This window comes from Euprymna scolopes, chromosome 33, assembly GCF_053919585.1.
Source record: "Euprymna scolopes isolate OS-2025 chromosome 33, ASM5391958v1, whole genome shotgun sequence".
In the NCBI taxonomy this organism is placed as follows: Eukaryota; Metazoa; Mollusca; class Cephalopoda; order Sepiida; family Sepiolidae; genus Euprymna; species Euprymna scolopes.
This window is the reverse complement of record NC_136514.1, coordinates 69,885,084-69,909,206: the sequence shown is the minus strand read 5'-3', so window position 1 is coordinate 69,909,206 and position 24,123 is coordinate 69,885,084. Positions and strand designations below refer to the sequence as shown.

The 24,123-nt window shown below is 31.9% G+C and overlaps 1 protein-coding gene across 3 annotated transcripts in view; it reads right to left on the bottom strand.

The window, feature by feature from the left end:
• Positions 1 to 24,123, bottom strand: part of LOC145258286 (ran-binding protein 9-like) — a 209,088-nt gene that overhangs the window by 136,453 nt on the left and 48,512 nt on the right. For 2 of the 3 annotated variants that reach the window (XM_080116296.1, XM_080116295.1), the window contains exon 2: positions 6,121 to 6,232. In XM_080116296.1, the coding sequence (XP_079972422.1) occupies positions 6,121 to 6,232 (112 nt within the window). Of the gene's footprint in view, positions 1 to 6,120; positions 6,233 to 23,253; positions 23,367 to 24,123 lie in introns of those variants that run through there. The other variant, XM_080116297.1, reaches the window with a different exon arrangement.

Sequence of the window (24,123 nt, the reverse complement as noted above, 5' to 3'; positions counted from 1 at the left end):
ACCATAATATTTTTTAAACCCCCCCCCCCCCCCGTCCCGGAAACACTTGGGCAACGCCGGGTACCCCCGCTAGTATATATATATAAAAACGTACACTAGATTCAAACTCTTTACATATCTAATCAAGGAAAAGGACTTATATTATCAGAATAATTTAAAATGAAAAAACATTGACTTAAAACAAAGTTTTGATGGCTGTAAATGTTATTTTTATAAATTCTAAGTAATTAAAGATAAAAGAAAAAAATTCCAAATTAAAATTCTAAATTAAAAACTGCATTCAATTTTTAAAATTTAATGTTTAAAATAAAGCAATTTGACAAGGAAAATAAACTTGCATGTAATTTTCATGAGAATCAGTGAAATAAAAGCAGAAATTATTGTTTTTGTGCCACAGATGTGGTTGCAATCATTCAACTGACATGATAGAAACAAGTCCGGTTATTATTAAGACTTTTTTCAGTAAACAATTTTTTGATACTTTGTTTTATTCTCTAACACTATTCTCATCTCGAGTTTATATTTGCAATGTTTTAGCTAATGTAACCTCTGACCTTCAAGTGTCAGATCAAATGCAAAAACCTATACAGAATTTTGAACTGAACCATTTATTTAATCCACAAGATAGATTGGTCTCATTCCATCAACCATGACCAGATACAACTGTTACTATATGTAATTCTTTAATAGTTAAAAGGTTCTGCTACCTGACATCCAGCTGTAAGGTTCTGCTGAGGGACGGCTAATATACAATGTGACAAAATGGAGTGTGTAAAAATATCTATTAGACGGTTAGCAAGGTTTTAAACCAACACAGTTCAGGTGAAAACATGATTACATACTTATGTCATGTAGAAATTAGTATAAATTCCAAAAATTACGAAAAATGATCAAGTAGATTTACTAGATATATTCTTTAAAAAATCATCCACAATTACCTTTTGACATTTTGTGTTCAAAAATGGCAGAATTATTATTTAATTGAAGTGATCAATTGTGGTCAATTGCAGTTACCTCCCCTGGATCTTGAGAACTCTTCAACATTAAAACAGACAGTAAACCTATAAATCGTTAAGTTTTATTTTTACTTGTAATTATTTTTCTACCTTGATCAATTTTTGTAATTTTTAGAATTTATACTAATTTCAACATGACACACAAGTACGTAATAATGTTTTCACCAGAAATGTGTTGGTTTAAAACATCACTAATCTGCACAAGCACTAAAACACTAAGAAAAATCTGTATGACGCAAGTAGCCATAGCAAAACAAAAATATATTCCAAAAATCATGTAAATTGATTAAGTAATTTCATTTCTAAATTTTTATGAGTAACTAAAGAACGACTGTTTTAGTCGTCATTTTAAAAAAAGAAAGGGTAAGTAGTAATTCAAACTTGCAAGATTTTTCATTAACCACTTAAAAATGTTCTTTATAAAAATGATCAATTTACGTGATTCTTGAAATATGAAAATTTCGTTTTGTCATGAATATGTACATCATGCAGAGTTTTATTTTTTAATAGAATGGGAATTCTGGACAGGAATATTTTTTTAAGGTTGTCAAATACATACAATGGTTTGATAAAAAATAAACAATCTCAACTTATTTTTATATCATTTTTATTACTGGTTATGCAAAAAGTTCACTTTTTCAGAATATGTTCGTTTGATAGGAAAGGGAATACTAAAAAGTGAGGAAAATTTGTTTCTAATGTTATTTTTATGTTCATTTGATTTTGAAGAATAAGTGTAAAAATAGTTCAAGAATTAACATTGATAAAACAATTGCTTATTCCAAATCTACAGTTAAATTAGCTCTACAATCAATCATCTAACTGTGATGCCATGATACGCATACAGACGACTGCTATATATCCCTTCTTTACACATAGGTGTTAAAATTTAAGGAAGGGGATAGACAGAGATCAGTGATGATACAAACTAGTCACATATACACACCTCTCCACCCCATTGGCTCTATTTCACTGATGTAACAACCTGCTGACAATAATACAAATCTCAATACAAGCAAATGAAAATGTTTTCAAAAACATTTTGTATTGAAAGAAAAAAAATACAAAAATATATAAAACAACTAGCAGGATCCATAACAAAAAAATACAAAAATATATAAAACAACTAGCAGGATCCATAACAAAAATATACAAAAATATATAAAACAACTAGCAGGATCCATAACAAAAATATACAAAAATATATAAAACAACTAGCAGGATCCATAACAAAAATATACAAAAATATATAAAACAACTAGCAGGATCCATAACAAAAATATACAAAAATATATAAAACAACTAGCAGGATCCATAACAAAAATATACAAAAATATATAAAACAACTAGCAGGATCCATAACAAAAATATACAAAAATATATAAAACAACTAGCAGGATCCATAACAAAAATATACAAAAATATATAAAACAACTAGCAGGATCCATAACAAAATATACAAAAATATATAAAACAACTAGCAGGATCCATAACAAAAATATACAAAAATATATAAAACAACTAGCAGGATCCATAACAAAAATATACAAAAATATATAAAACAACTAGCAGGATCCATAACAAAAATATACAAAAATATATAAAACAACTAGCAGGATTCATAACAAAAATATACAAAACAACTAGCAGGATCCATAACAAAAATATACAAAAATATGCAAAACAACTAGCAGGATCGATAAAAAGATATACAAAAATATGCAAAACAACTAGCAGGATCCATAAAAAAAATATACAAAAATATGCAAAACAACTAGCAGGATCCATAAAAAAAATATATAAAAATATATGAAACAACTAGCAGGATCCATGAAAATATTTCATAAATCAAGTCGAATATATTTTCCACCTTTAATTACACAAAAAAAACAACAAAAATTTGTCATGATGCCTAAGATGTTTCAACTATTTCTACCAAATTTGAGGGCACTTATTCCAAAAATGCTGTCACTTTTCTATCAGGTCTAGTTTTTCTGCTATGGTATACCCCCCTTTGTAGGAAGCTGATAGCAACAATAAAAACAGGCAAGTCAAAGAAACAATATTTTTATGTAACTAAGACATATTCATGAAATCGCACCAAAATATTCACAAAGCTTGAAGTTGTAAAAAGTGCTACGCATAGACATCATCCATAAATTGACGTTCTACTGATTTTCTAGAATGGGGGGGGGGCTCCAACATCATCGAGCTTGATAGACCAACAGTAGTCTGCAAGCATGGTGGCATCCCAACAACCTTGATAGCAACCTTCCATGTTGCTGATGTCTTGATGGAAGCGCTCTCCTTGCTCGTCACTCACATTACCTAGATTCTCTGGAAAACTGACAAGATAGCTGTGCAAAAAATGTGATTTGATGCTCATATTTGCACCCAGTTTATGTTGACTTATCAACAAGGTTCCAACAAGCTCTTTGTAGTTGAGCACCTTTATTTTTCCCCAAGAAGAATTTTACAATATTCGTAAATGCTATCCAAGCACAACTCTGCAGGAATCATAAAATTAGAGAAATTTGCGTCATTCATTAAATTTCAAATCTGGGGTCTATCAAAAATTCCAACTTTTAATTTTTCTATAGTCAGGCCTGGAAATTTCATGCAAATATATTTGAAACAGTCACCATCTTTCTCGAGAGCCTTCACAAACTGTTTCATGATGCCAAGCTTTACGTGAAAAGGAGGAAACACAATTTTGGAACGGTCTTCCAAAGGAGAAGCCAGAACATTGAGCCACGAATCAGCTCACTGTGCACAGAAAAATCTGTTCTTGCCTTACCCACAAACACAAGAAGCAAGGAAATTTTGTGTAGCCACCTCATAACCCAAGGAGAAACCGAACCATTTTCAAATTGACACATGATCCATTGGTGCTGTCTGTATGAAATCTTTTGCAGAACAAATTTGATTTCATATTTTCTTTCAAAATAGTTTTTCAGTTGACACTAAACCACTGGAATACCAAAGCAGAGTAACTTTCTATTCTTTTTTGTCCACTGTCGAAGATGCTCAACCCATTGTTTGCATATTGTAATATGGGGTGCCCGCGTCTTATCTTGATCACCAACATTACTTTGAAGTAAGCAAAATAAGCACACTTCACAAATTCACTGATCTGTTCCGTGTTGGAGTGCAACATATATTCTCCGCAAATATAGCAAAACACGTTTGAATTGTTTAAACAACGTCACCTAGAGATGATGTAACTATGCTTAATTTTTGCTCAAAAAATCCTAAACCAAAGTAAAATAATGCAATTTAATTATTTCCTGTGTGACTTATAAAGGAATTCCTAACATTAAGAGAATAAACCTTACTTTGATCCAGAAATCAACAAAAACATGCCCCAATCAGTAGACCTATTTACTACTCAGTGTCTACTTCTCACCAACTACATACCTCATTGTATAACAAATTTGACTTTTACTTTAAGGTTTTTGATGTCATAATCAATTAACATACATCACAATAGCAATCTACAATTGTAATTATGAAGTTAGAATGCATATAGAAACATGTGTAATATATTGTCACATGCACCTACAGTCAGATAAACTATTCTAAAAATAATGACTGAAGACTCATACATAATCCACAGGTATATTTAAAGAGAAAAGGTAAAAACTGAAAGCGAAAAAAATGATGGGTATGAGAAAGTAAAAACAATAACAAATGAGGATAGGAAAATGAAGGAGTTAAAGAAATCGAAAGAGTGAATAAGTTCATAAAGAAATGGAACATGAAATGTCACGTTGCATGACAAAGTAAAACACATTGTCCAAAAGAAGAAATTTGTAAAACATACCATTGATGCCAGGGATGAGAGCGGATAAAGAAGAAAGAGGCATGCTATGTCGCTAGTGGTTGCAAAAAGAAAGTAAAGATCAAACGGAAAAGGAAATTAGGAAGAAAATAACTTTTCTAGTTAAGAGTAACTTAAAGGGAGATAATGGGTTTAAAATAGAGAGGCAGAACACCTAATTTTAAGGTAAAAAGGTATAAATAGCAAAGATCTCAACTTGATATGATGAGAAAAACTTAATGATTTTCGGAATCAGCACTCCTAAATTAGTCTAAAAACTTAGAAATCTTGGCCACCAAAAAATGTGTTAGCCAGTGTTATAGGTAAAGAGTATGAGATATGTATGTATATAGATGTATGCTATGCTAGTGCATATAAATATCATAAAAAAATTTTCATTTCAGTAACTTTATGGGTTCTTGTCAAGAATTTCCCCTATACTAAAAAAACAAAAAGAAAACTATGATGTACATACCTATGATGAAATGAAAATATATTCCAAAAATCACATGAATTGATCGAGTAGTGTTAGTTTTAAATAAGAAAATCAAATTTTATGAATATCCAAAAGTGACTATTTTACCCACCATTTTGAAAATCTCAAAGGGAGATAACAATCCTTCATACTTACCAGATTTATGTTGCAATGCCTATGAATTCCCATTAATCACTTAAAAATAATTTCTTTATAATAGAAGAAACTAGTTGATCAATTTGCCTAATTTTTTTTAAAATATTTGTTTTATCGCAGATACATTATCTATAGATTTTCCTTTATTTTTTGTTTAATATAGGAAGAATTATATGGTTTGCATTGCATAAATAATTATTCCTAACACTAAAGGAGATAATTCAGTATATATTCAAGCAAACAAGTATTACTATGGTGTGCAATGTAAACAAGTGTTTTATTCTGGGAGGAGGGGGGGGTACAAAGTAAATTTAATTGTAAAGTCGTGAGTAGCAAACTAAAATTTGCCTTTGTTTCAGAATATTTACAAAATATGATTCAATGTAAATTAAATCAATTCTCCAATTTTTCCTGGAAAAAAGAAATTTATTTGTATTATTCCAAAATACATATATTTATATCAGTGTGTGGATTTTTTTGCCAAGCAATATTATACTAAGCAGCAGCTGCTAACATGAAGTATTAGTATTGTTTTAAAACAGGCCGAAAGCATTTATATTTTTCCAATTGACATTAATTATAAAACTTGTATGTCGGGAAGTAATGAAAAAAAAAAATGTCATCGCTGTTATAATCATAAAATAGCAACTTACCCCTCTCTACCTTTACTGATGATTTTAACTTCAAAGTAATAAATACCACATGAGGCTGGAATCGGGTGTGTGGATCGGACACTAGCAGCATCTTTAGGAATTTTACCAATTCCTGGTGGAGGAAAAAAAAAAAAAGAAAATTTCAGTTTTGATTCAAACATTTCTCAATAAGTTGTAAATAAAACCAAAGATTATCTTTGTATTTTTAGGCTGAGTAAAATTATTAACAATTTCATTATCAGTGTGGCATTGTTCAGATGGCTTCATTTTAAACTATAATGTAGATTTCTAATACTGAAAATATTATTTTAAAGTAACATTGAGTTAAATAATAATTATATTAATGCATTAAACTCAAGTAAATCAGTGTGGATGTAACCCAATAATAATCCTGAAATGGAAAATTAACTCTTCCATTCACTATTTCATTATAAAATTTATTCAACTTAACTTGGGCAATAAAATCAGTATTTACTGTTTATTATAGTATGTAAAGATATTCTCAGGAAATTATTTCGAATAGGAATTAAAATAAAAACAAAAAAAAAGTAGAAACTACTCAGAAATTATTTAAAATAAATGTTTTTTAATGTAATGTAAACGTAACGTGACATGCAACTGCAGCCGAGATTGAACTCTCCACACTAGTTTGTAGTGTAATTTAAATCTTGTCTGTAGCCGAATACTTGGTGCTTTGCTAGGGTTATCAAGGGTATTTTTTTATCGTGATGCCATCAGTAGATGGGTTGCCTACTACAGCTTAAGAGAGGCCCAACTACCCTCAAGAGAAGGATAGACCGTGCCAGATTCCCGTACATACAGCACCTCGCCTTGTCAATCGGTCACCCATCTGGTATTGGTCAGGCTCAACATTGCTTAACTTCAGTGATCTGGTGAGAACCGGTGTGTCAATGTGATTGTGCCGTATATGAATATATAATATAATCACATTCACATTTCTTTAAAATTAAATGGAATATGAAAAAGAAAAAGAATCACATGGTTAAGAAAGTTGCATATGTGCATGTGGCCAGCTAAAAATCAGAAAGTATACAAAATACACTTATAAAGTAAATAAGCTAAAGTATGCCAAGGACTTTGCTGTTGATGAACTCATAACACTTGTGCTTCCTTGACATAAATACTCCCAACTAGCAGCAAAATCTCACCCCCTTCACTGTTAAGGTCCCTAAATGTTGGATAGTCTTCTACTCTAATAGTTTCTTCCCTCAAACTACTAGTTTGGAATTCCCTCTCTGCTTCTGACTTTACTAACATACGGAAGTTTAAATGTAACACAAACAGACACATGTAGACATGATCCCAATTAATAGCTCCTTATGTCTAAGTGGCAATATGAAAATAAAAAAATAAAAAATCAAAAGTGGTGGACCAACTCAGTGAGAGATGTGGTGAGCTGACTCAACCCACCCCGAAGGTAAATGCCATTACAGTTAGACTTACACACCTTACACCATGGATTCAGTGTGTACTGTAATATTTACTCCTTTAGTGTCATCAGAGACCAAGTTAATGCAGGAGAATCGATTTAAAAAATAAATAAAATAATTTTTTTTTTTTTTTTAAAGTTTCCTTCCAGGAGAGAGATTTCTACCCCGCCCCACTACCTAAGATGAGCATAGTACAGCAATCAATCTCTCAATAGATTAACAAGTACATCACAGGAAGGCCTGCTACATAAGGGAAACTATGTACAGGACACGGTTTCCCTGCGGCATTGACATACAGGCCATCATATACATCCTCATTGACTGCTCCCCGAGCTCTGTGTTGGACCTGATGGAGACCTCAAACGTTACTTGACAATGGATCTCGAAAAGGAACAAAATGCTACAATGATGATTTTTTTTATTTTCTTAAAAATAAAATTTCAACATTAAGTATATTGAACATTTTTTTTTCTGAATACTTTTCATACCCCAATAAGTAAATCAATGTTATTTTTTATGCATTGAAATGATAATTCTATGTTGATTTCTCTTTCGGTAGCAACAAGTTTTAAAATAAAAAATCCCCTTTCAGCGAAAATAAACAATTTAACTTGATCGCTCAGCTATAAAGATAAGCCAGCAGGGGTAGCAACAACAGCATCCGCTGTCAGTTGTTTACCGTTTAATCAACAGCGGTTTTGCAAATTATGTTTCCAGGTTTATTTTGAAAAAGAAAAAAAAAAAATCAAGTAATATTGGTTTTCAAAATATACTCAACTTTAAGTGTAGTTTTTTTTTTTTAATTGGTAGCTAAAAAGTCATTTATTAAATGACTTTTTAGCTACCAATTTAAAAACTAAAAGATTCTGTTTGGGGGGGGGGGATTATGTGTGAATATCCTAAAAAAAAATTTAAAAAAATAAATAAATAAAAATAAATAAATAAATAAAAATAAAAAATTAATAAATAAATAAAAAAAGGCAACCAAATTTAGAATTTAAAGAGGGTGATCATTTTCACATAAATTTAATGTATAATGATCCCTCACTCCTTGACCATTTTTGCCTTTTAGAGCAGTACTCCAATATTTGATATTTTTTCAAGTTGAAAAGTTAGCAATGTTTTTTGTTATCTCAAAGCCATTTTTATCAGTTCCTCCCGTTTTCCTTGGCTTTCTTCTGTGAACTGATCCTGCTATCTCAACTGTTCTATGTTTACTAATCCAGAAACTCATCCCTTCTTTTAACATGGCTATACCAGCAAAGTCCTGTTCAGCAAACATCTTTGTTTTTCAGATTTAATTTTCCTCTGAAGTCATTAGATCTAAGTCTATCTTTAAGACTTATTACAATAGCAATACACACAGATGTTAAAACGCTTTGGACAATTACAGATTTCAATGGGGTTCTGCTAAAATCATCATATTTTAAAAACCAAAGAACCTTAAGTCCTCAAAATACCATTGTTTTGTTTGAAAATGAATACACTTTCTAATAAATTCATAAATAATAATGTACATTATATATTTTAAGCGTTTTAAGCAAGTAAAGTGATAAAAAAAGTTATCATAAAACAGCTTTTCGGTAAGATTTTGTAATGACCCCCCCCCCGATTTGTAAACAGTCGTACCACGTTTCTCTTAAGAATTTCATCATGACATTTAGAGATTAACTAGAAGAGATATCATTTAATAGATTCGATTGTCCGCAATTCTTTTGATAGCTCATTTTTTTGTAGTGTTAAAAAAAAAAAAAAAAAGAAAGAAAAAAAGACTTCAACATGACGAGTTTGGAAAATTTTGAAAAAAAATTTCTTTGGACATCCACTGTTAAATAAATCAATCTTTTTCCTACATTCCTACATTTATCCGTTAAAAAAAAATGTAACCGGCATTCTCTTGTAATACTGAGCAATTTAAAATCATGATACCTGAAAATCATTCTATTTTTAAAAAGTATCTAAAAACGATCTGTAGAAGCAGCAGCTACTATCGCTGATATTAATTACTTTACCGTAAACAAATTTTTTTTTTGTTTTATTTTTCATTCCAGAACAAATTAAAAAAATGAAAATATGAATATAAAAAAATGTTCTTACATATTTAGTTGGAGCTCATATTATCAAAACATAATTAGCTTAACTAGCGCTATTCGGTTATCAGAATATATAACTTTAAAGCAATCCGGCATTATTTTTGGTCAAATTTTAAAAATATAGTTGTAAAACAAATATGTAACGTGTGCACTTTTATCCATTACATTAGTTTTTAATGAATTAAACAAGGTTTTGTTAAAAAAAAAAAACAAAAAAAAACGAACGTGCGAAATAGGATTTTTTTTGCTTCATGTGTGGTAACAGTACCCCCCCCCCTCCCAATATAACATTTTTCATTTTTTTTTTTTTACAATTTTCTTCAGCGGATTATAATCGAATGGACACTAACCTACCCAATATATATATATATATATATATATATATATATAGGGTGACCCAATAAAAACGGGCCCCCAACTCTAATTAGGCCCTGTTTCTTAGTGTTTTGTTCGAATGGAATGAAATGAAACTTTGGTCATAACTAGTTTATTATATTCAAAACATCACATCAAAACACTAAGGTATTTGGCCTTTTTTTTTCTCCGTTGAGTGTAAAATGCTCAGAAAAACAATTGAATTTCCTATTTTTTTGGGGTCACCCTGTGTGTGTGTGTATATATATATATATATATATATATATATATATATATATATAAAAAAGGCAAAATGTGTATGAATGTATGTTCGCTTTTTGTATGTCTGCAAAAGGCTTTTTGTCAGCCTTCTCGGTCAGCTCGCTCGTTAAAACTTTTTATATGCTGTCTAGATGATAATATGTACAACTTAATAACGGGGGTTGCCTGACTTTTAAACGCTATTTTTTCCAGATTTTTAGATCGCCGCGTATCCTTCATAACAAGATGGCTTCTACGCATGCGTCACACACAAAAGACATACCTTGAATTCGTTTAAATATTATAAAAACCAACCTACATTTGCTCACACGTCCATAGCACGATGGATTGAGTGACAGCATAGTTATTTTAAGATTGCAGGTTCAATCCCAGTTATCAGATTTTATTTTTTTTCGATTTTTCAACTTAATATTGAAACAAGGTTATTTATACCATCTTTTTTTCTGCTTGTCGCTGTTTTTTTTTTTGTTTCCTTATGCCTTAAAAAAATTTTTAAAAAAACTCCCTTAATCCTACCTCTAACTCTAGGTACAAGTGGCAAGCCCCCTTCTCTTAAAACCTTCTTTATCCCTAACTAACAATAACGCTAAGTCTAAGTGGCAAGCTCCTAAAAGTTCCTTGGTAAGCTAGATATAAGTGTCTAAAAAAAAAAATCCTTAAATAAAAGTGCACCATTTATCACCCATAAAAAAAATAAATAAATTAGTCAATTGTCTTAAAATGCTAGAATGGTCTCGAAATGGTGAATTATTTTACATTAAATTTATGTGAAACTAACCCCCACTCTAAATTCTAAAATTGTTTTTGTTTTGTTTCTATCAAGTCTTTGGGGTGGTCACACAATTTTCCTTAGCTCTATCATTAACCCAAAGTCAGAGTGGCAACCTCTCCATCCTCTCATAATTGCACAAAGACCGTCTTAAAACCACACATAATCATCTTTAGCAAAAAAACAAAAAAAAAGGTGCACAGGATTTATCTCCGCTAGAAGAAAAAAAAATTTTTTTTAATTGGTTAACTGCCCTAAAACGCTAGAATGGCTCAAAACAGGTAATCATTTTACATTAAATTCTAAAATAATACTTGTTTATCTTTCATTGAGGCTTTTTAAGGTATTCACACGTAATTGTCTTCAAAGGTAAAATCGCATATTTTGGAGAGGTGGTCAGACGGGGGGGGGAGGTAACGGAAGGTATTAATCTACAATAATATCAAAGATATATTGCAATATATTCATTTTTAAACAGTCCTAGATTTCGATTTCAATTATTTGTACATATAATGCTTTACAATTCAACTTTGAGTTCTTTAATTACTTTTCTTTTAATGGATACATGACATTTTTAAGGAATTGCAGCATATTCATGTGCATTTACTGCAGATTATTTGGAAACTATCCATTTTTGGAGATTTTCAGTAGCATATTCTAATTCCTAGCACAAAAATACACTTATATCATAAATTTTATTGCTTAATCTTTTGTTTTAACAAAGATATAACATTTTTATTGAAAAAGTAGTGTAAAAAAATGTGAAAAAACGCTTATGGTTTTAAAGAGGGGAAAATATCCAAACGTGTGAAGCACAAAAATAGTCATAACTTCCTTAATTTTAATTGGATTTTAAAAATTTAAAAAGATTCTTTCTTAGCTCATCAAGCTCTTTCTATAAGATACCAATATTGAAATATTTTAAGCTATTTCAATTTTTTCATGTGTATTGCTAATTACACATCCATTGTATCATGCTTAATCCTTTCTCTCCAAACATGTTCTATTCCTTACTAACCAGGTTTCACTTGCATACATCACACTGCATACACATGTCTGATAGACTTACAATGCAACAAAAACATGTAAATGAAAAAAAGTTTTAAAGATAAAAATTAGTTGCATAGATAACATACTGAAAAATCGACCATACCCAAGTTATGTGGAGAGGGTGAAAAGTATCTGCCAGGTGAGATTGAGAAAGCATCACGTCAAGTATGGGTGAAATATCAACCCACATTCAATTTATTGTGTATACTGCATTGATGTAAAAAAACAAGACAAATTATATTCTCAAATATTTGATTGTGCAACTCGTTTGTCTAAGAGAAAGAAAACTTGATTGGAACACCAATAACAGTCTGGTGCCAGACTATTGAGTAAGTGACAGGCAATTTATAAATAACTGTACATATATACAGATGTTTTATATTCAAAAAGATATGCTTAAAAGTAAGTATATTACATAAGCACACACATTATCATTAATTTTTATCTTCAAACAGCTTTTCTATTTAAGCGGTGTATTAATATATCAACAATAAAACACATTGGGGACTGTAAAAAGGTTAGTTTTGTTTTATGGCATATCAACCATTTTAATATCAAATTCAGTAATTTTTGGGGAAAAAATGTTATCCTTGAAGTTCTTCATATCTATATAAATAAACAGGTGTGTATCTTTGTGTAAATATTTAACCGATAAACCTTACCTAACACTGAAATTAACAGAAAATAGTAATCATACACCAAGAATGGTTTATAACAATTTAGATGGACAAACAGAATAATGCATTTGTTGGCAAGTTGAAATGCAAAACGTTCATTTCAACTTGCTGATGTTTACTTCTTTCTGCACATTCCCAAATTCATTTCATTTCTTCAAATCATTTAATATTAAATCTTATCTCTCAATAGCTACAGCAGTAGGAGACGTAGCTGGAGTGCTAAATATTTTAGTTCCGATTTTAGCTGATGGCACCCAAATTATTTTTTTTTTAATTATTATATGCTAGGTACAATATAATATTCAGCAGAAAATTGGTTCTTTAATTATATGAAATTTGCATAAATTAAACTATACTTAAGCATATTTTACGACCTGGCAAGGCTGTTTTTATTTTTGCAGAATATCACTGAGTTTTGCAAAGGAAAAAGAAAAAAAAATAATGTTTGGTGTATTTTGGGCCAGAAAGCCAATTTCTTTAAATAGCTTGACCTATTGAATATGTTGTCCCTGCAGGTAAATGACATATTCTAATGCTGCACCAACAGGTTAGAAAGGAATTAAAAGATTTAGGACTCCACTATGACACAACATGAGAAAAACGCAAAATCAACAATCTGACGCTATCAGAATGCAAGAGTTCACCACTGAAGGTGCCATTCCACATCTATCCTAAAAGCCTCAGGCTGAATACTAATGGATATATCTATTCTGGGTGAGGGAGCGAAACTCTGAATTAATCGGGTAGTTGCAGGTAAGCCAGACATGTGGCTACAAATCTCAGCTCCCTGCTACACGAGCTGAAAGATTGGCTGTCAAAATATATGATCTCACATCCGATTTCATTGGGTGAGGTGCAGTGGAATGAGAGATTCAGCTTCAACATGAATAATGAAACCATGATCACCAGATTGTTTGGGGACTTAAATCAGGAACAGTGATGAAGGCCTGTGCCAAGTTTCAAAGTCAAAAGGTAGATTCCTCATCATATTCGGATTACTGTCAGTTTTATATGCTGACATGCATTGGCTAGCTTTTAGAAACTGACTTCTAAACTAACTTATATCTGGACACATCTTTATCCCTCCTTTTCTCAAATCCATTTTTATCACTTTTTATGTCTTCCTTGGCCTTCCCCTGTCAGATAAACCTGCTACCTTAACTGTTCTACATCGACTAACTCAAGAACTCACACCCAATCTTTTAACATGGCCACATCGAAGTCTACTCTTTTGCACACATCTTCCCATACTGTCCAAAGAAGTCATGAAAACAAACATATGTTTAATGAATAAATCTCAAAAATTGAAATTACTACACAACTCTTTTTCACAATGAATGATCTTGCACACATTGTCAGCACTATGGGTAAATATGATGCACATATATAATTAAAATCTAAAACTTCTGTAGAATTTGAACAGAACTGTTCTCTTTAACACTAACTCCAAAACTAAACTAACCTTTAACTTGGCAAGTCAGTTTAATTTGGTTCAAATTTCGTAGAAGAACCAAATTAAATTTTGAAACTAATTTTTTTTTTTTTTTTTTTTAAATTAAGAAAACCGAATTTTGTTTTACTAAAGAGATAAAACAATATGTGCAATGTTTAAGAAATCATTAAGCTTTATAAAAAGAAAAGCGATGCCGTATTCAACATTCAAGTAAGTACTTGAAAAAATATTTTATGGCAGGAAATTAGATGTTTGCTTACAAATTTTATTTACCGCTAAACTGATTTTACTAAACATACAGCCAGGAAATATTTTCAACTAAATAAGTATATTTCATATATAAGAACCCCAATTCAAAATAAGATTTCTAAATACGGAAAACATTTTCTTTTTAATAATTTATTGGAAATAAGAGTCATGATTAAATAAATACGATGACCTATTCAGCATAATGGTAACAGTGTTTACTAACGTGTCAGAAGATCAAAGTTCAATCCTCTGTCGAATCATATCAAAGTTAAAAAAAAAAAAAAAAAAAAAAAAATGGTACTTGATGCTCTCTTGCTAAACACTCAGCATTATAAGGTGAGGATCAAGGGTAAGTGAACAATCCTAGAAAAAAGTGACACTCTCCCCTACACTTCAATGTAGTAACTAATGTAATGCTAGCCTTCAAGTCACTTAACTATGGTCAATCACTTTAAAAACAGAAGTAGTATTTCCCAAAAGCTATTATTCATCATTTAAGATGTCATCGATTTTCAAGTAAATGTATATTTTTAATCATTAGTCCTTCTGCTGTACATTTTGTGTCCTACATCACTGCTGAATCGTGTCGCATCCTGCCTTCATAAAGAATAGAGGCAGACAAAATGGGATACACATTTTAATGTATTGCCAAAGGAAAAGACTGACTGTTCTCCTCAAAGATGAGAGTAAACTGGTTAAGACAAAAATATATTTAAAAAAATTTAATCAAAGCTTGTGATGAAAAACCAAGTTTCTTATTTAAAAATTAAAATGCCTACCAACAAAAAATATATTAAAATGCAAAATGATTTTTCCTTTTGAAAAAAGAAAAATACAAACATTTATTAGAATTATAATCATTTTATAAATGGAAAAAAAATGTACAGAAGGAACTCATGATGAGAAGTTAGAATATGGCCAAAATCTCTGCATTTGTTTATTAAAAAGTTTTGTAAATCAAAAAAACAAACATTAAAAATATTCCATATGTATATCCTTCTCTCCATGTTTTTAAAAATCTTTATATTAAAATTTGACTTTGTGATAAACTGTTTACAGATGTCACTTGTGTCAAAACTCAACGAGTGTACCCCTTTTGTTTTGCTTATTTTGTGGGGTCCTTAAAACCTAATTGATTTTTTTTTTTAATTACATTTTCACACCAAACAAGGCACATTGCCACTTTGATGTAGGGGGCTACTATCAGGGGCATAAGCTACAGGGGTACTATGTAGGGAGTTGGGCAGCAAGATGTTGGTTATCATCACACTGGAACTTCTGCATGTCGGTACAGTTGGGAAAGCAGAAACCCGGAAGGGAATTCCAAAGTCTAGCAGTTCTGGGGAAGAAACTACTGAAGTAGGAGGCTCTTTTACTTCTAGGGATCTCTGTGAAGGGGTGGGATTTCGCTGCTTGTTGGGTTTGTCGGGGGTAGTCACATCGAGGGGGCACAAGTGCTTGCAGTTCGTCGGAGCATTCACTGTTAAAGTACTTATAGAACAGGCAGAGGGATACAACATTTCATTGATGGGACAGAGGCTGAAGCTTAGATGACAGTTTAGGACCTACCAGGTTAGCGACTCTCTTTTGAACCTTGTCTAGGAGTGAGAGACTAGTAGCCGATGTATCAGCCCAAATGTAACAGCAATACTCCATACATGAGCGAATGGTGGCCTTATAGAGGTATAGAATACTTTCGGCGTTAGTAGCTTTCTAGCACGGTAGAGAGAACCTACCTTCTTTGCAGCGACCCTGGTAATGCTCTAAATGCAATTGTTCCAACTCATGTTTCCTGTGAACGTTAGGCCGAGGAGTTTAAAAGATGTACTTTCAGATAAATAGTCTTTGGCCATTGCTATTGGTGGTAGAGAAGGTTTCTTGTAATTATTGAAGGAAACAAGTTTAGTCTTGGCAGCATTAAATGTGACCATCCATTTTTGTCCCTATTCCACTACAGATTGGAGGTCATCCTCTAGTGTTTCTGTCATTTCTTTAGATATCTGTCCATTTGTTTTCCTGTCGTGTTTGTTATAGTGTGGTGTCATCAGCATATATACCCATCTCACAGACAATTTTGTCAGGGAGGTCATTTATGAATATTAGGAATAATAGAGGTCCAAGATAGACCCTTAAGGCACTCCCGCATTTATATCATTGTTTAGATATACGACTGTCAAGGACAACCTGAATTTTTCTCTTATCTAGGAAGGATTTAATTGTGTTAAGTATTCTTCCAGTGATACCGTATGATCTGATTTTCCTGAGAAGACCTTCATGCCATACCATGTCAAAAGCCTTAGATATATCTAGAGTTACCGCTCTACTCTTCCCTGTTTTGTCTAGTGAATGGTATATGCGTTCAGAGATTACAGTTAGAATGTCTGCTATGGAACAGGCTTACCTAAATTCATATTGTTGGTTGGTCAGAAGTTAAGCATCTGTAAGGTGATGGACTAGAGCTTGGTTAATTATGGACTCAAATATTTTGGTGAAAAGTGGGAGAAGGTTACTGGGGCGCTAATTTACTGGGTCAGTTCTTTCGCCAGAATTCTTGAAAACTGGTACCACAGAAGCAATTTTCCAGCAGGCAGAAAAGCAAGATTCATTAAGGCATTTGTTGTAAAGTTTGGAGAGAACTGAAGCTACTTCGATGGAGCACTTTTTTAATAGCACAGCCGGGATAAGATTAGGTCCACATGCTTTTGAAGTGTCAAGATTTTTTTATGATAGCATGCACCCGAGAAGGGGTGATTTTCAGATTGTCTAGTGTGGCGTCTGTCTACAAAAGGAAGTCAGGGAGTGGAGGTTTGCAGGATCCAGTGTGGAGTTGGAGGCAAATCGACTGGCAAGCATGTTAGCCTTCTCGGTTGCTGAGCAAACAACTACATGGTTGTTGGATAGTGGGGGAATTGTTGATTGCCCATTATTTACTACACTGTTGTAGATTTTCCAGAAGTCACAGATTCCTAATTTCTGTGCTTCAATGCGTTTTTTGGTGGTTTCAGTAAATGCTCTCTTAGCTGTCGTTATTTTTTTCTTACAATTACTTCTGGCTTCTATATACTTCTGTCTGTTTGAACTGGACTTATGTCAGTTAAATCTGCGGTACGCATTCTGCTTTTGCGCAATGGCAGCTGCACAGGTAGAAGTAAACCATTGGGGAGAGTTGGAACATGTGCTTCAATTGCCATTTTGAACCATTCAGTGGTCTCATTTGCGCACTGTTCAGCAGGAAGTGAAAAGATATTTCACCATGGGGTGTCTCTGATGTGATCCCGGATGGCTTCCCAGTCAGCCTTTTTATAATATCTCATTGTTTTGAGCAATGGCTCTAGAGTTTAGGGCGATTTCAACCATTATCACTGCATGGTCAGCATTTCCAAGTGGCATTTGTTACACAATCATCGGGAACTGTGGTCAGAAACATATCAAGAAGTGAAGCGTGTTGTTCATGCTTGTCTGGGAAACGGGTTGGAAATGCAACCATCTGTGATAGGGAATGAAATATAGAAAAGCTATGTGTTGTGCTACCAGCTGCATCTGTGTAAGTAAAAAAATCCAAGCCAGTTGCTGTGGTGGACATTGAAGTCACCAAATACATGCACTTGTGTGCTAGTGTCGAGGAAAAGTGCTGTATCTATGCTGTCAGACTTTATTAGGGTACAGTCCTTGGTCGAGGGAGAGCGGTAGAGAAAATAAAAGTAACTAATGTTATGTTGCATATTAAGTCTAAAGCACATAAAGGCTTGATTTTCTGATTATAGTTTTGTTTCTCTAGTCTAGGAGGGTGTTTCAAATATAGACTCCAAGCCCATGCATATGTCTGTCAGAGTCCTTACGGCAGAGTGGGAAATATCAAGGCATGTTAAAGTAGTTAGAGGGGATGGAGGAGTTTATGTAAACAAATATTACAGACAAGCAAGACAATGCACATTATAAAATTTAGAAAATCTTTTTAGCATATAGATATAAAACTATAATTAAGGTGGAAGGCTTTTTTCTAACAATTTGGTTGTTCAAATTTAAAAATAAATAATTCCGTTAAAAAAAGGCATAGTTCATAAATAAGATGAAAAAAATCTAAAGTATTTATAAGATTTCAAGACATTTTATCAAAAACTGATTTTAAATTATTTCTTTACTGAATTATCTCTCAAAAATTTCAAATATTTACAAGAAATGAAGAGAAATGGGAGATGGAAGCGTGTGCAAGGAGCAAAAGAAGATAAAAATCCAAAATGAATAACAATTGAAAATTCAAACAAAAAATAATTTTTAGTAAACAATGAAACAATTTCAAGTAACCAATGAAAGTAAACAGGTTAAAATAAGCTCTGTTCAAAACTTCTCATGTCTTCTACAAGACTGAATTTAATTCACCTCCTGTGCAGATATCACCAAAATAGTAAAATGAGTCAGCAACTTCCACAAACTGTATATAAACTTCATAAAAAGCAATAACGTACATTTTCTGATTTGGTGCATCTTATTTTCATGTGCACCTTTACCTTTGTCTGGTTTGTCACATTTAAACTTTACCTTGAAAGTCGGGGGAGTTAGTTAAGCCGCTGGTGGTGCTATAGAGCAAACAGGTTAAGCTGTTGCTGGATATTTTGGATTGAGTAACATCCAGTTAGTCTGAAGTCCTGTTTCATTATTCACATATCTTCAGGGCAATACCAGGGTCCAAAGTGAGAACATTTGCTGGTATTGATGGTTGAGGTCTTTGTGAATGTGACGGATAGTCTGGCAACACAAAGTAAACAGTCCTTTCTCAGTTCACATAGCATTACAAGTTGATTTTTTCTTTTTAGATAATTATTATTTTATCAACTTGCAAAGAGCTATATAAAAGATGCTTAAAACCGTTTGAATTATGCAAATACCATCAGTAGTTCAAAAGTTATGAGAATCTTAAGTGCCAAAATTTAAGCTTTTCCGTGGACATTTTCCTTTAGAAAAAGTGGGCTAAATTACGGACCTCAACATTTCAAGAAATTTGGTAATTTCGCCACCAGTTATTTATTTTTCAAGCTATTCTCATGAAACTTGGCATTCTTATATAAAATTGTGTGCTCTTTCTGATTATATAGTCAAATTTGATGTATATCTTTACCATAAGCCATGAATTATAAATTCAGATGTACAAATTTCGGGGGGGGGGGATTAACTGGTGCATGGTATACAATAGGTGTATATTCATGAACAAAACTAAGTATTATAGTGGTATTTAAATATAGCTTTATTGTGAATAGGCATTTTCCTGCCTCCTCACCAAAGGAGAGCTTAATCTGGGGTGGAGCCATTGAATGCCTAAAGAGCATTCATAGCCAGTATTTACTACTTCCCTCAAATAAAAAAAAAAATTGAGTAAATATGAATTAATCTCAGAAATCGAAGAAAATTTTTTATATAGATCTTGGATTTCTGTAAAAGAGCCGACCAGAACTTATGCATTTTGGAACCAGTCCAATTTTCAATTTTGTAAATCCTCTCTATCTGGCCCAAAATATACTCCTATTTTCTGAGATGCAACCATAAATCGTATTCTACATGAATCCTTGATGTAGATTTCACAGTACCAGGAATCCTGATAAGCAACTATATATTCACCCGTTGATAGTAATTTTTGTCATTTCTATTCTGTTGTTTTACTGAAAATTCAACTATGTAAACAAAGAAATAAAACGGTAATTTTTTAGTTGTTTACTCCTTAACATTTAAAATGATTTCTTTTTAGGTTATGCTGAAAACAAATATCACATTTAAATTTTCTGCAAATAAGTAGTTTTCCGGATATTAAGTAATGTCTTATGTTTCTAATGTTATCGGTGATGGCCATCTTGGTACATGCGAGTGCGCAAACGTAACTCTGAGAAACTATGCGCAAATGCAAGTACCAAGATGGCCACCAGCAATAACATTAGAAATGACATTGCTTAATATCCGGAAAGCTACTTATTTGCGGAAAATTTAAAAGGCGATATTCGTTTTCAGCATACCCGAAAACCTTAAAAATGTAGTCATTTTAAAGAAAAATGTTATGGTGGAAACAAAGTAAAAATTTACAAAATACATCACAATGAAATTCTTTATCGAATCGCCTAATTATTATTATTATTTAGATATCTTCAGTTAAAAAAAAGAAAGAAAAAAAACGGGTTTGTTTTACGGATTCAAAAATTGTTTCACGATATATTTTATTTAATTGTTAGGTGAAAGTACAGAATAGTTAACAAAACATACTTCCTTCCTTATGTTAAGAATGGGTTTCTAAATGTTATGACTTCAGCATGGTAGCAAAAGTACCTTTTATTTGTTGGTTTTTTTTTTACCACTAAAAAACAAATGCATGTATTTACTTAGCACATTGTTTTTTTTTTTTAACACTTTTAGTGCATGTGTACTACAAGCGTTAAAAACAACAAAATAGTATTGTTTGGAAATCAAATTTAAAAAACTAGAAAATAATTTTTTTAAATTGACAAATCCAGAATAAAAAAAAAATGAACATTTTTCTTTCGTTTTGAAAGCAGAAAAACAGTTTTCTATTTTTAAGAGAATACAAACTCGTTAATACGCTGACAGCGATGGTTGACGCATAGCTAACCATCACTGTCATCGTTTCCCTTTAAGCGATTTGAATTTCTATAAAAGATAACATTTTAAAGAAATTTCCGCACAATTAATAATTATCAAATATTTACATATTATACATGAAAATAATTCTGAAACTATTATCTATATGAAAATGGATGATATGTACCGATTTATCTTATCAATTTTGAAATATTCTGTCAACTTTGCTCAGTCATAACTTTGCTTCCTGTGATCGTAAAAATAAAAATCAAACACCAGTAGAGATGGACTTCTTTGTTTATATAGCTTGTAAAATTTCAGCCATATCCAATCAAATTTAACCCTGCGCATAGGTATTCAAATGTAACATATGAAATGTAAAAATTGAAAAAACTGTTTCCCTTTTTTTTTTTTTCAGAAAATATTGTTATTAAAGATTTACTGTTTTTTCATTTTTAACTTGGAACATAACATTAAACGCATAAAAGAAAAATAAATTAACATCATTGGAATGCTTATTCGATTCTCTTTTAATCAATGTAATTCTTTTAAAAATTGACCAACAAACAAAAAAGATATGACTTGTTGAAGCACATTAGGTATGTAATATTGCCGATGTCCATGAAAATACAGCATACGCTTGCAATGCTAGTTCACACTTTCGACAAGTTGTATCTACTATGTTTGATTTACAAAAATCCATATTTAAGCTCCGTGGGGTGACCTGCTTCCAATCAGATGAGATTTATCAAGTAATGCTTCTAACTTTCAATTTAAGGACTCCCGGGACCCATAAACTTGATTTTAATGAGTGTCTGGAAAATTTTATTAGCACCCCCCCCCCTCTCCTCAGAAATGCATGTTACAATTCCCAGAATAAGACGAGAAAAAGCGAATATTTTAAAATGCAAAAAATATCCTTATAGTTTTTCTCCTACATAAATCGAAGAATAGTATCAATGCCAATCATCCCGCAAAAGGATTACATGACAAGAACTTTAAAACATACATTTCAAAGAATTATTGGTCCTAAGAAGCTGCTCTTAATGTTCTAGTGAGGAGCAAGAATGAGGTTCTGAGCTGAGAAGACTTGTTCCTATTCAGCTGTATGTACAGAGAAGAAATGTATTACCCAATCCCATCACAAAATTAAAATATTCAGTTATAAAGATAAGAGTAGGTAGGTTAGGTCAACTATCCTTATAGTTAGCTTAAAAAGGGGGAGGAAGGTAAAAGATGGGTTTCCTGTGTCGTTTTTCATGAACAAAATGATTTCCATCTTTGGGATGCAGGAGATTTTACTGTATTCTTTCGGATTTTTATCCATCTTTGGTACGGGTAGCTATAGGCATTCTTGTTCACTCCAACTTAATATTTTTTTTTCATATACAACTGAATTGAAAGTCATTTCATTTTAAGTTTTGAAAGGAAGTTTTTGTTTTTAATATATTTTTTATAAACATTTTGCTGCCATGTAAACCAAAAAATTAAAATTTCATAATCTACAGTCGCTTATTATTTAATGGATTTCAGAATTGCTCCTCCCAAACAACTCTTTTGTATTGTACATGTTTTAGTATAAAAGTAAAATATTCAGAAAATATTGTTATTAAAGATTAAAAAACAAATTAAATTATACATAGTCAACCAGGGGGAAAAATGGCAGCTATAAGTAGATACAGAAGGGAGGTAACTCCACATTTTACCTAACATTTTATAAGGGACAGCTTTTAACAAATGGCAATAACACAAAGTTAACCAAAAGCAAAAGGGGGGGGGAATTTAAATCGCTTATTTGTTAAGAATGTTCTGCTATTCAAGCTCGTAGCTCTCATTATTATCAGACTCCTGATCTCTGTTTATCTTCCTTAATACTCCTTTGATGAAACGGTTTTGTCCACAAAACCAAATCGCTGAAAGACAATTTTCACTGCTAGCAACAAAGATTTGGTATATATGAAGACAAAACTATACTATTAGTAAGAATATTCCATTCAGTTTACCATTTCAGACTCATGTACCACTTTTAGTGCTCAGTTCTGGTGGTAAGGTAGTGTATGTTCATTTGTCAGATCATCCTAACAGATATTATCTCCTCGGGGTGAAGAAGGGGGGGGGGGGCAGTTGTAGTTACAACAGCGTTTACTCTGGTTGGATTGAGTCAGCCATGATTTACCTGTGGAGTTCAGCTTTTCAATGGTTTTTGTCCAGATCTTCAGTTGTCCACCTTGGTGTAGCAGTGTAGTATATGTTCATTAGTGATGATTCTATCCTCTCAGGTATTATCACCTTTTTGGGAGAGAGGATACAGCATAGTATATCTTCCCTAGTCATATGCAACCAGTATTAGTATATATAATTTTGGACAGCTTATTGCCGAAATGTGATTAGTTGTTAGTGATACACACACTTTTACAAAATATAAAAAATAAAAAAACACATGTATGCACACCCAGAGACATAATATATCTTGGACATGGACTATAAAATGAAGTGAAATTATGTAATAAGGTAGTAAATTCTATTAGCCACAAAGCTTAAGGTCTAAATATCAACAATGGTAGTGTCAGCTTTTTTTATATGTTCTGTACAATCACACAAACAGAAGTATAAAAAAAAAATAAAAACATTGATAAAAAAAAAAAAAAAAAATTCAATCCATAAAATGATGAAAGATTTTATATTAGGTACGTGCAGTTTAATAGTGGAAACTGATTGAGAGACAGTTTTGAAAGCCGGCTTATATTTTTTTTGTAGGTTTCTGATTACTTTTTGATTGTGTTTGAAAGATTAAAGCCTAAAGTTAATCTTTAAAAGGAAAAATTTTTATGTGAAAAAAAGTTATAATAGAAAATGTTTTCATGACAGCAGCAGAAACCGACAAGTTCAGGTAAATTTGGAATTTAAAAAATTCATTGTAAAAATCACTTGGATGATAAATCTTAGTTTCCTGAAACTATTTCAACAAGTCTTAAATAAGAAAAAAAAGTGTTTGCTAAGAGGTACTGGACTGAAGAAGTATATTAAAGATTGTCTTTTAAAACAT